Raw genomic sequence first — 12,087 nt, 5'->3', positions numbered from 1 at the left:
TACTCCCGTGAAGCGCCTTGGGACGTTTCACTACGTTAAAGGCGCTATATAAATACAGGTTGTTGTTCTGTTGTTGGGGGAGTAATGTGTCGTGCCCTGGTGACCTCTGCGAAATGGACCGAGATGGTCTAAAGTCATGTCAGGGCCAGAGACGGCAATTCATCACCGCATGCCAAAGGCAGGCCCAGTATTTGAATGAGAGGTGATCTCATTGAAACATACAAGATTCTGAGGGGGATTGACAGGGCAGATACTGAGAGGTTGTTTCCTCCTGGTTGTACAGTTCCCCATAATACACTTTTGCCGCAGAAACTGCGCTTACTACCTGCCAAAACATCAGTGTGATATTTTAATGTGCCTGGGTTCAAAATTGATTAACCATCCAAAGAGTTCATGTTGTTTTGTGCGGTCTTTATACCGAGTCGAGGTAGTTGCCATGGAATCGATGATAATTAGGGAAGTGGCTCTTTTCTTGGTATCTGTAACACTGTGCAGAATTCTACACCTCAATCAGAAGGAGATCTATTACCTTCAGGTACTGTTCTCCACCCTTTCAAAATCACCGTAAGCCACCCTTCTGAAAAAGCCTGCCTTTGACTCCCTGTGTTCGCCCAGCTAGTCCAGCTCTAACCTGCCCTTTCTCTCAAACCTCCTTGAATATCTCATTGCTTCCCAACTGTACACTTAGCAGTGGTTCAGTGGGCAGCCCTCGCCTCTGGGTCAGAAGGTTGTGGGTTCAAGTCCCACTCCAGGAACCATGTGTGGAAACCCTTTCTTCTTTGCTCCTGTTCTACCCTTCCCCCTCAAGGCAGTTCTTTACAGACTCCTGATGCCACTGTGCCCGTGATAGTATCCACATTCAGCCAATCAGCCCATATAAGGGCATACTTCCATTTTGTCCCTCCCTGACTCTTCTGCAGTTTTCCAGCAGACACAACTTCATGGAATCCTAGAATGGTCACAGCACAGAAGGAGGCCATTCGGCCCGTCGAGCCTGTGCCGGCTCTCTCCAAGAGCACCTCAGCTAGTCCCACTCCCCCCACCCCGTCCCTGTAGCCCTGCAAATTCCTTTTCCTTCAGGTACTTATCCAACTCCCTTTTGAAAGCCTCCATCACCCTTTCGAACGTTGCATTCCAGATCCTAACCACTCGCTGCGTAAAAACGTTTTTCCTCAATCCGCCTTTGGTTCTTCTGCCAATCACCTTAAATCTGTGTCCTCTGGTTCTCAACCCTTCCGCCAATGGGAACAGTTTCTCTCTATCTACTCCGTCCAGACCCCTCATGGTTTTGAACACCTCTATCAAATCTCTTCTCAGTCTTCTCTGCTCTAAGGAGAACAACTCCAGCTTCTCCAGTCTATCCCCGTAACTGAAGATGACTTCAAACACAATACAGTAAGAGAGTTTAGGATCAGACGATGTTCTTTGAGGCAGGGGTAGTGCAGCTATGGTTGGAAGTGGGGGTAGTGGCTTGGATAAGGCAGAGGTGTGTATATTCCCGTTTAATTACTTTTTAATATAACAAAGCAAATGGGCAGGTAGATTAGAAGATTTGTATTTACCAATCGAGAAGAAAAAAACCTTCGGGGCAGTAACGAAGGTTCATTAGACTGATCCCTGGGATGAGGAGAGATTGAGTAGATTGGGCCTATACTCAGAGTTTAGAAGAATGAGAGGTGATCTCATTGAAACATTTAAGATTCTGAGGGGGGTTGACAGGGTAGATGCTGAGAGGTTGCTTCCCCTGGCTGGAGAGTCTAGAACCAGGGGTCACATTCTCAGGATAAGGGGTCAGCCATTTAGGACAGAGATGAGAAGGCATTTCTTCACTCGGAGGGTGGTGAATCTTTGGAATTCTCTACCCCAGAGTGCTGTGGAGGCTCAGTCGTTAGGTATATTCAAGGCTGAGATCAATAGATTTTTGGATATTAAGGGAATCAAGGGACATAGGGGTCGGCCGGGAAAGTGGAGTTGAGGCAGAAGATCAGCCGTGATATTATTGAATGGCGGAGAAGGCTCGAGGGGCTGAGTGGCCTACTCCTGCTCCTAATTCTTATGTTCTTACGTTCTTACGAAAGGATTTTGTATGCGATGTAATTTTAATCTGGTTTCTTTTTTTCAAAAAAACAAGGTCCAGTTGGGAACTGCCAGATCTCCGCGAAGGAAATATTTGGGCAATAAGTGACTCTGATGGGGTGAATTATCCCTGGTATGGCAACACCACCGAAACCCACACCATAGTGGGGCCCACCAAAAGGGATGTCCGCTTCACCGTCAGCATGAACGACAACTTCTACCCCAGCGTGACCTGGGCCGTGCCTATCAGCAAGTCCAACATGCCCCAGCTCACCAGCATCACCAGGGACCAAAGCTTCACCACCTGGCTGGTGGCCACCAATCAACGGACGGGCGAGATCATTGTCCTGCAGACCATCAAGTGGAGAATGAAGCTTCACATCATGGTGGACCCGCGCAAGGCGCTGGGCAAGCGCGCCGTGCTGATGGAGCCCATCAACCAGGAGCCCCCGCTGATCCTCAACAAGAACGAGGCCATCGCCCCCAACGCGCTGAGGAAGCCCAACGCCAACGATGCCCAGGTGCTGATGTGGAGGCCGACTGACGGGACGCCCCAGGTGGTCATCCCTCCGAAGAACTGACAGCTGCAAATGTGCGCCGACGCCCGTGGAACACAACGGTGGGTGAGCGGCGCCCAAAAAAAAAAAACCAAAACACACGTGCACTAAAACCATGCAAGAAATACAACTGCTCTACCTTGAACCGTAACGGTGGGGGGGGGGGGAAACATCACTGTGCTGAAATCTGATTTGTTTGCTGAGCTAAAGGCCATCGCACTGTGGGAAATCATCTCATCTTAAAGACTTTTTGGTTTCGCTTCCGGTCCTCAGTTAAAGCACTGCACAACTCAAAATAAACTTGTATCGAATGTCGGGCGAAACTGGAATGCACTTGCACACGAACAACTTTTTTTGCGATTTTTTTTTTTTTTAAAAACCGATCTCCTAGCCATGCTGCCTTAAGTTAGCGAAAGCATCTCATTGCAAACGTTTGCCTTAAAAGAGAAAAGGGTAAAAAAGTATTTTGTGGTGAATATAAAGTGATGCTGTCTCATTACAAGCTGCGATTGTAAACCAGCCTGCTCCCAACCTTTGGAGTCTTTCTTTCGTACATAAGCCGGAATAGTTTTCATTGTTGTAAGTGGGGAGGTCCCAAAAATGGGGAACCTAATCAACTAAGCCCAAAATCCACCTATCATTACTTAAGACTTCTGATGAAAGGTGACTATGTCCGGAATCGGTTGGGCTTCAAATAAATGGTCAACTCAAGCCAACCAAAGTCAACCTCAATTCTCCACCATCTGGGTTCCCGAGGCCCACCTATCTGTACATCTGGTGGATTACTGAGATTTTTGATACTGTATTTTCCATTTTCACTCCGATTATTGGCTGTTGCAGCTCTAGCGGTCCCCATTACAGTGGGTGCCGTGAGGGATTGAGTTCAGTGGCACTGATTTACAGGGTTATGGGGTTCTTCCAAGACCAGTGTCAATGTCTCTGGGTAAGACTTGGATGGTTACACTTGCCCACACTAGGCAGAGTGAACACAATGTAAATTCTCCTATAATGTTTGCCGCAGGGATATATGTGTGTATGTGCGCCTGTACGTGTATATGTGTGTCCATGTCCCTTCCCCTCTCCACACCTCTGTTCCGATCACAGAATTACACAGAATTTACAGCGCAGAAACAGGCCATACAGCCCAACTGCTCCGTGCCAGTGTTTATGCTCCACACCAGCTGCCTCCCACCACCTCTTCATCTCACCCCATCAGCATATCCTCCTATTCCTTTCTCCCTCATGTGCTTATCTAACTTCCTCTTAAATGCATCAATACTACGTGCCGCAACCACTCTGTGTGGTAGCGAGTTCCACATTCTCACCACTGTCTGGGTAAACATACAAACATACGAAATAGGAGCAGGAGTCGGCCATTCGGCCCCTCGAGCCTGCTCCGCCATTCGATAAGATCATGGCTATTCTGATCTTGGCCACGACTCCACTTCCCCACTTGCTCCCCATAACCCTTTACTCCCTTATCATTCAAAAATCAGTCTATCTCCACCTTAAATATATTCAATGACCCAGCCTCCACAGCTCTCTGGGGCAGAGAATTCCAAAGATTCACGCCCCTCAGAGAAAAAAATTGCTCCTCATTACCATTTTAAATGGGCGACCCCTTATTCCGAAACTAGTTCTAGATTCCCCCAAATTCCTCCTGAATTCCCTGCTGGGTTTATCAGTAACTATCAGTATTGATGGCCCCTAGTTGTGGTCTCGTCTGCATGTGGAAACATCTCTTTCGTCTACCCTATTGAACCTTAAAGACCTCTATCGGGGGTCACCCCTCACACACTGCACTGAGGAGAGGGTCTTCAGTGAGGAACTTACAGCCAACATGTGCCTGGGATGATGTGACAGGGCCAAACAAGGCAACAAACGACAATAGGTCAGTCGTGGCCGAGATACCCAGGGCGTTTGTTTGGAAGATGGTGGAATTCCTCCTGAGTCTGACCGAGGTGTTGAGAATGATTTGAACGCATCGAGTCCCGGTTCCCTGTACCCGTCCTTTCCCCGCCCTTGTCAAGCAATCGTGGATAAGATGTGTTAAGGGTGATCGGTCTTCAAGCCTGCTTTGTTATTTATTGAATTATGTGGCTGCAAATGACTTTTTTTTGCAAATGATTTAAAGCTTGGAGATGTGGCCATTACTGTGATATATTGCGACATTCGCACCCGACACTTGAATCCGGAATGGGTCTGTTTTTATCGCCGGCTGTGAAAGCTGCAAAGAGACAGAATTTAAAAAAAAAAGAGTGTTCTTGGAAAAGAATAAATTTTTTAAAAGTGCAAAAAATACAAGTCTCTGGACTCTCACTGAATGGTCACGGCTGTTCTCGGAGCTGCTTGGTTACAGCTACTGCGAGGAGATGGAGAAACTACCCCGGCACAACCAGCGAGACGGTTTTCCACAATAGCAACTTGCATTTCTGAGAGAATGTTGAGCAGGTTGGGCCTATAATCATTGGAGTTTCGAAGAATGAGGTGTGATTTATTGAAACGTATAAGATTCTGAGGGGGCTTGACAAGGTCGATGCCGAGAGGATGTTTCCCCTCGTGGGGGAATCTAGAACTAGGGGGCACAGTTTCAGAATAAGGGGCCGCCCATTTAAGACGGAGATGAGGAGGAATTTCTTCTCTCAGAGGGTCATGAGTCTGTGGAATTCTCTACCCCAGAGAGCTATGGAGGCTGGGTGGTTGAATATATTCAAGGCCGAGATAGACAAGACTCTTGAACTACAGGGGAGTCGAGGGTTATGGGGAACGGGTAAGAAAGTGGAGTTGAGGCCAGGATCAGATCAGCCATGATCTTATCGAATGGCGGAGCAGGCTCGAGGGGCCAAATGGCCGACTCCTGCTCCTATTTCTTATGTTCTTATTTATACAGCACCATTAACATAATAAAACGTCTCAAGGCGCTTCACAGCAGTGATTATCAAACACAATTTGACACTGAGCCGCTGAAGAGGATATTAGGGCAGGTGGCCAAAACGTTGGTCAAAGAGGTCGGTTTTAAGGAGCCTCTTAGAGGAGGAAAGAGAGGTAGAGTGGCAAAGAGGTTTAGGGAGAGAGTTCCAGAGCTTGGGGCCCAGGCGGCTGAAGGCACGGCCACCGATGGCTGAGTGATTAAAAGAAAGAAAGACTTGCATTTATAGCACCTTTCTTCAGGACCACAGGATGTCTCAAAGCGCGTTACAGCCAATGTAGTACTTTTGGACTGTGGTCACTGTTGTAATATGGGAAAAGCGACAGCCAATTTGCGCATAGCAAGCTCCCACAAACAGCAATGTGATAATGACCCAAATAACCTGGTTTTGTTATGTTGATTGAGGGATAAATATTGGTCGAGGACACCGGGGATAACTCTCCTGCTCTTCTTCAGATAGTGCCATGGGATCTTTTATGTCCACCTGAGAGAGAAGACGGGACCTCGGTTTAATGTCTCATCTGAAAGATGGCCCCTCCGACAGTGCAACGCTCCCTCAGTACTGCCCCTCCGACAGTGCAGTGCTCCCTCAGTACTGCCCCTCCGACAGTGCGGCGCTCCCTCAGTACCGCCCCTCCGACAGTGCGGCACTCCCTCAGTACTGCCCCTCCGACAGTGCGGCACTCCCTCAGTACTGCACCTCCGACAGTGCAGTGTTCCCTCAGTACTGCCCCTCCGACAGTGCGGTTCTCCCTCAGTACTGCCCTTCTGACAGTGCGGCACTCCCTCAGTACTGCCCTTCTGACAGTGCGGCACTCCCTCAGTACTGCCCCTCCGACAGTGCAGCGCTCCCTCAGTACTGCACCTCCGACAGTGCGGTGCTCCCTCAGTACTGCACCTCCGATAGTGCGGTGCTCCCTCAGTACTGCACCTCCGATAGTGCGGTACTCCCTCAGTACTGCACTGGGAGTGTCAGCCCGTGCTCAGGTCCCTGGGGTGGGATCTGAACCCACAACCCTCTGACTCAGAGGCGAGTGTGCTGCCCACTGAGCCACGAAGGAGGAGAGGGAGGCGGAGAGTTTTAGGAAGGGAATTGCAGAGCTCAGAGCTCAGGTAAATGAAGGCACGGCCGCCAGTGGTGGAGCGATTAAAATCGGGCATGCGCAAGAGGCCAGAACTGTAGGAGCGCAGAGATCTCTGAAGCTTGTAGGGCTGGAGGAGATTAGAGTGATAGGGAGGGGCAAGGGCCATTGAGGGATTTGAAACACAAGGATGAGAGTTTTAAGATCGAGGTGTTGTCGGTAGATCAGCGAGCACAGGGGGTGACGGGGACTTGGTGCGGGTTAAAATTCAGGCAGCAGAGCTTTGGATGAGCTCATGTTTACGGAGATGGGAGATTGCAAGATGGGAGGCCGGGCAGGAGAGTGCTGGAATAGTCAAGGCCAGAGACGGCACAGCCATGGATGAGGGTTTCAGCAGCAGATGAGCTGATCCCAAAGTTCAAGTCATTAACGTATATCAAAAACAGCAGTGGTCCTAGTACTGAACCTTGGTACACTCCACTGTAAACCTCCCTCCAGTCCCCACAACTCCTCTCTGTTTTTGTCCCTTTGCTAATCTTGTATCCATGCTGCTCCTGCCCCTTTTATGCCATGGGCCTCAATTTTGCCAACAAGCCCAATATGTGGCCCTTTATCAAATGCCTTTTGAAAGTCCATATACATAACGTCAACTGCAATGCCCTCGTCTGCCCTCTCCGTTACCTCATCAAAAAACCCCATCAAGTTAGCCAAACACAATTTGCCCTCAACAAATCTGTGCTGGCTCTCCTTTATTAGTCCGTGCTTGTTCCTGGCTATTAATTTTCTCCCGGATTATTGTTTCTAAAAGCATCACCATCACCGACGTTAAACTGACTGGCCTGCAGTTGCCAAGTTTATCCTTACACCCTTTTTTGAACAAATATTTACTGTCGGCATTCCTTCAGTCCCCCGGCATCACCCCGTATCTAAGGAGGATTAAGAATATAAGAAATAGGAGGAGGAATCGGCCATTTGGCCCCTCGAGCCTGCTCCACCATTCTATAAGATCATGACTGATCTGATCCTGGCCTCAACTCCACTTCCCCACTCGCTCCCCTATAACCCTTGACCCCCTACCAGTAACTAGTGAAGTGCCGCAGGGATCAGTGCTGGGACCCCAACTATTTACAATCTATATTAACTTGGAAGAAGGGACTGAGTGTAACGTAGCCAAGTTTGTTGACGATACAAAGATAGGAGGAAAAGCAATGTGTGAGGAGGACACAAAAAATCTGCAAAAGGACATAGACAGGCTAAGTGAGTGGGCAAAAATTTGGCTGATGGAGTATAATGTCGGAAAGTGTGACTTTGGCAGAAAAAAATCAAAGTGCAATTATTATTTAAATGGAGAAAGATTGCAAAGTGCCGCAGTACAGCGGGACCTGGGGGTACTTGTGCATGAAACACAAAAGGATAGTATGCAGGTACATCAAGTGATCAGGAATGCCAATGGTATCTTGGCCTTTATTGCAAAGGGGATGGAGTATAAAAGCAGGGAAGTCTTGCTACAGCTATACAGGGTATTGGTGAGGCCACACCTGGAAAACTGCGTACAGTTTTGCTTTCCATATTTACGAAAGGATATACTTGCTTTGGAGGCAGTTCAAAGAAGGTTCACTCGGTTGATTCTGGGGATGAGGGGGTTGACTTATGAGGAAAGGTTGAGTAGGTTGGGCCTCTACTCATTGGAATTCAGAAGATTGAGAGGTGATCTTATCGAAACGTATAAGATTATGAGGGGGCTTGACAAGGTGGATGCAGAGAGGATGTTTCCACTGATGGAGGAGACTAAAACTAGAGGGCATAATCTTAGAATAAGGGGCCGCCCATTTAAAACTGAGATGAGGAGAAATTTCTTCTCAGAGGGTTGTAAATCTGTGGAATCTGCCTCAGAGAGCTGTGGAAGCTGGGACATTGAATAAATTTAAGACAGAAATAGACAGTTTCTTAAATGATAAGGGGATAAGGGGTTATGGGGAGCGGGCGGGGAAGTGGAGCTGAGTCCATGATCAGATCAGCCATGATCTTATTAAATGGCGGAGCAGGCTCGAGGGGCCAAATGGCCTACTCCTGCTCATATTTCTTATGTTCTTATGTTCTTATCGTACAAAAATCTGTCTGTTGCCACCTTAAATATATTCAATGACCCAGCCTCCATAGCTCTCTGGGACAGAGAATTCCAAAGATTCACGACGCTCCGAGAGAAGAAATTCCTCCTCATCTCCGTTTTAAGTGGGCGACCCCTTATTCTGAAACTATGCTCCCTAGTTCTAGATTCCCCCACGAGGGGAAACATCCTCTCTGCATCTAACCTGTCGAGCCCCCTCAGAATCTTATATGTTTCAATAAGATCACCGTCCGAAGGGTTTGGCCATTATACATCCTTTCAGTCAGTTTAATTCACCTTCACTGGAAGGCGATGCTGAGTGAAAGGTGCAGACACTGGCCAATACTTCATCCTCGACGAGTAATATTAGAGCGCCTCCGTACCACAACAATTCTATAAATAATTAACGTACTTGAGAGCACGCAGCAAATGAAGTGCGATTCTCCACATCCAAATCACTTTAGAATATTCATTGTTGAAAAGCGAACGCAAGTTTTTTTGGCAGACGTCACCAGTTGAAACGGCCCACATTTGCCGAGAGCAGAAGACTATTAAAGATTACAGTGTTGTTGATCGAAGGCCAGGCTTTAATTAGCATTGGCAGGCGCTGAGCAAGAAATAAATGGCATAATGGCCATTGCCAATCTGCTGTCAAAGCCAGCGGCTAATTCACTTTGTCGTCACAATTACAGCCAGATTGAAGTCAGCCAAGCTTCTATCTCGCCTCGGAGTCACAAAGTCGTGGATTCAGGTCCCACTCCAGGGACTTGAGCACAAAAAACTAGACTGACACTCCCAGTGCAGTACTGACGGAGCGCCGCACTGTCGGAGGGGCAGTACTGAGGCAGCGCCGCACTGTCGGAGGGGCAGTACTGAGGGAGTGCTGCATTGTCAGAGGGGAAGTACTGAGAGAGTGCCGCACTGTCGGAGGGGCAGTACTGATGGAGCGCCGCACTGTCGGAGGGGCAGTACTGAGGGAGCGCCGCACTGTCGAAGGGGCAGTACTGAGGGAGCACCACAATGTTGGATGGGCGGTACTGAGGGAGCGCTGCACTATTGGAGGGGCAGTACTGAGGGAGCGCTGCACTGTCGGAGGGGCAGTACTGAGGGAGTGCTGCACTGTCGGAGGGGCAGTACTGAGGGAGCGCTGCACTGTCGGAGGGACAGTACTGAGGGAGCGCTGCACTGTCGGAGGGGCAGTATAGAGGGATGGAGCGCTGCACTGTCGGAGAGGCAGTACTGAGGGAGCGCTGCACTGTCGGTGGGGCAGTACTGAGGGAGCGCTGCACTGTCGGAGGGGCAGTATAGAGGGAGGGAGCGCTGCACTGTCGGAGGGGCAGTACTGAGGGAGCGCCGCACTGTCGGAGGGGCAGTGCTGAGGGAGCGCTGCAATGTCGGAGAGGGGGAGGGGAGGAGAGGGGCGAGGGGGAGGGGAGGGGGAGGGGAGAGTTGAGGGGGAGGGGAGGGGAGAGTTGAGGGGGGGAGGGGGCGAAAGAGGAGGGGAGAGGGGTGGGGAGGGGAGAGCGGAGGGGGGACTGTTTGTCTGAGTCAAGAATCATCCAATGGGGTAACAAAGGGCGAGAAATTGGGTTGGTTCGTACCGAGTGGTGCTCAGCACCTCCCGCCTGAGCGCCGCATTGTCAGTGCGTGTCGCGAACTTCAGGCGGGGTTTAGTGACGGCGCTGACAGTTAGCGCTGCGCTCGCTAGCCCCGCCCACTGGGTGATGTCACCGAGTGTGCGCGCCCCTGTGGATCGCGGTGGCAAACTTGACTGCTTTCGCCTGCCGTCGCGCCCAGCGTTACTTCCAACAGGAGAGCAGGCGTCCCGGAGAAGCTGCTGGAGCGATATGTCCGGGGGCGGGGGCGGGGGGGGGGGGTGGTGCAGGTGGGCAGTTAAAATGAATTGTTTCCCCATTAATGCATCTCTTTGAGCTGCTGCACACTGGGGTTTAGCTGCCTTGAATCTCTTTCAGTTTTCGGGTGGTCCAGCTGACCTCCCCTTTAGGCGCTGAGATTCCGGTTTCCTAGCGCCAGAACCTCAGCAGCGTTCCAGCGATAGCGCCCCAGGAATCAGGGTTAGCGCCTGGAGAGGGCGGGGAACACTTCCCTTAACGCTCCACTCCACTGTTGGGGCGCTAAAAGTGAATATCGTGGTTGGAGGCAGTAAACATCGCCCGGCGCTAAAGTTAGCGACCAGGTGGTATCACCGCCTGAAACCTGGCTAGAACGAATTTTTAGGCCCTCGGGTCTGCGCGCTTCATCGCTCCAGCAGCTTCTCCGGGAAGCCTGCTCTCCCATCGGAAGTAGCGCTGGGCGCGACGGCAGGCGAAAGCAGTCGAGTTCGCGACTGCGCTCCACAGGGGTGTTGCACACTCGGTGACATCACGGCAAACCAGCCACAAGGTGGGCAGCGGAAACGTTACAAGGACGCCCTCAAAGCCTCCCCTGGTAAAGTGCGACATCACCACTGACACCTGGGAGTCCCTGGCTGAAGACACCCTGGCTAAGTGGAGGAAGTGCATCCGGGAGGGCACTGAGCTCTTCGAATCTCAACGCCGCGTGCGTGAAGAGGTCAAGCGCAGGCAGCAGAAGGAGCGTGTGGCAAACCAGTTCCATCCAACCCGTCCCTCGACGAATGTCTGTCCCACCTGTGGCAGAGTCTGTGGCTCTCAGATTGGACTGTTCAGCCACCAAAGAACTCACTTCAGGAGTGGAAGCAAGGCTCTCTCGATTCCGAGGGACTGCCTATGATGATGATCATGTATCTCACACTACTGTATATAACTGTATCTTACCATGCTATATATGACTGTAACTAGATATGACCTGTAACCACAAGCATACTTTACCACCAGGGGTGCACTTGCAGGAGACACTGCATACCTGTTCCACACAGGTATATAAAGGCAGGTCTCAGGCAAGTGTGGCACTCGAGAGCTGTGAAATAAAGGTGCAGGTCCAGAGTGACCTTGACTTCAGCATGTGCCTCGTGTAAGTCTGTACTGCAGGGTCAGGACTTTACAGTGGCGACGAGTTACGGGATCACATAATCCACAGAATGGCTACCAACAGCTCAGATGGGAAATACAATGCTGGAAACAATTGGGAGGACTTTATCGAAAGGCTCCAGCAAAGCTTTGTAACCAAAGACTGGGCGACGATAAGGCAGACAAGAGAAGAGCCCATCTCGTGACCAGCTGTGGCTCGAAAACAAACGCCTTAATGAAGGATCTGCTGGCACCCGAGAAACCAGCAAGCAAGTCGTTTGAAGAGTTGAGCACACTGGTGAGAGACCACCTGAAGCCAGCGAGCAGCCTACACATGGCCAGACACAGG

The 12,087-nt window shown here is 50.3% G+C and overlaps 1 protein-coding gene across 3 annotated transcripts in view; it reads left to right on the top strand.

Moving 5' to 3' along the window:
• Positions 1 to 4,947, top strand: part of fam78ab (family with sequence similarity 78 member Ab) — a 49,015-nt gene extending 44,068 nt beyond the window's left edge. For all 3 annotated transcript variants that reach the window (XM_070863706.1, XM_070863707.1, XM_070863708.1), the window contains one exon: positions 2,132 to 4,947. In XM_070863706.1, coding sequence (XP_070719807.1) covers positions 2,132 to 2,657 — 526 coding nt within the window. In that variant the 3' untranslated portion in view covers positions 2,658 to 4,947. The remainder of the gene's footprint in view (positions 1 to 2,131) is intronic.
• The last annotated feature ends 7,140 nt before the right edge of the window (positions 4,948 to 12,087 follow it).

The sequence above is a fragment of the Pristiophorus japonicus genome, chromosome 20 (genome assembly GCF_044704955.1).
Source record: "Pristiophorus japonicus isolate sPriJap1 chromosome 20, sPriJap1.hap1, whole genome shotgun sequence".
Classification (NCBI taxonomy): domain Eukaryota; kingdom Metazoa; phylum Chordata; class Chondrichthyes; family Pristiophoridae; genus Pristiophorus; species Pristiophorus japonicus.
Note: the sequence above shows the minus strand (reverse complement) of the source record. Positions and strands in the feature narration are given on the sequence as shown.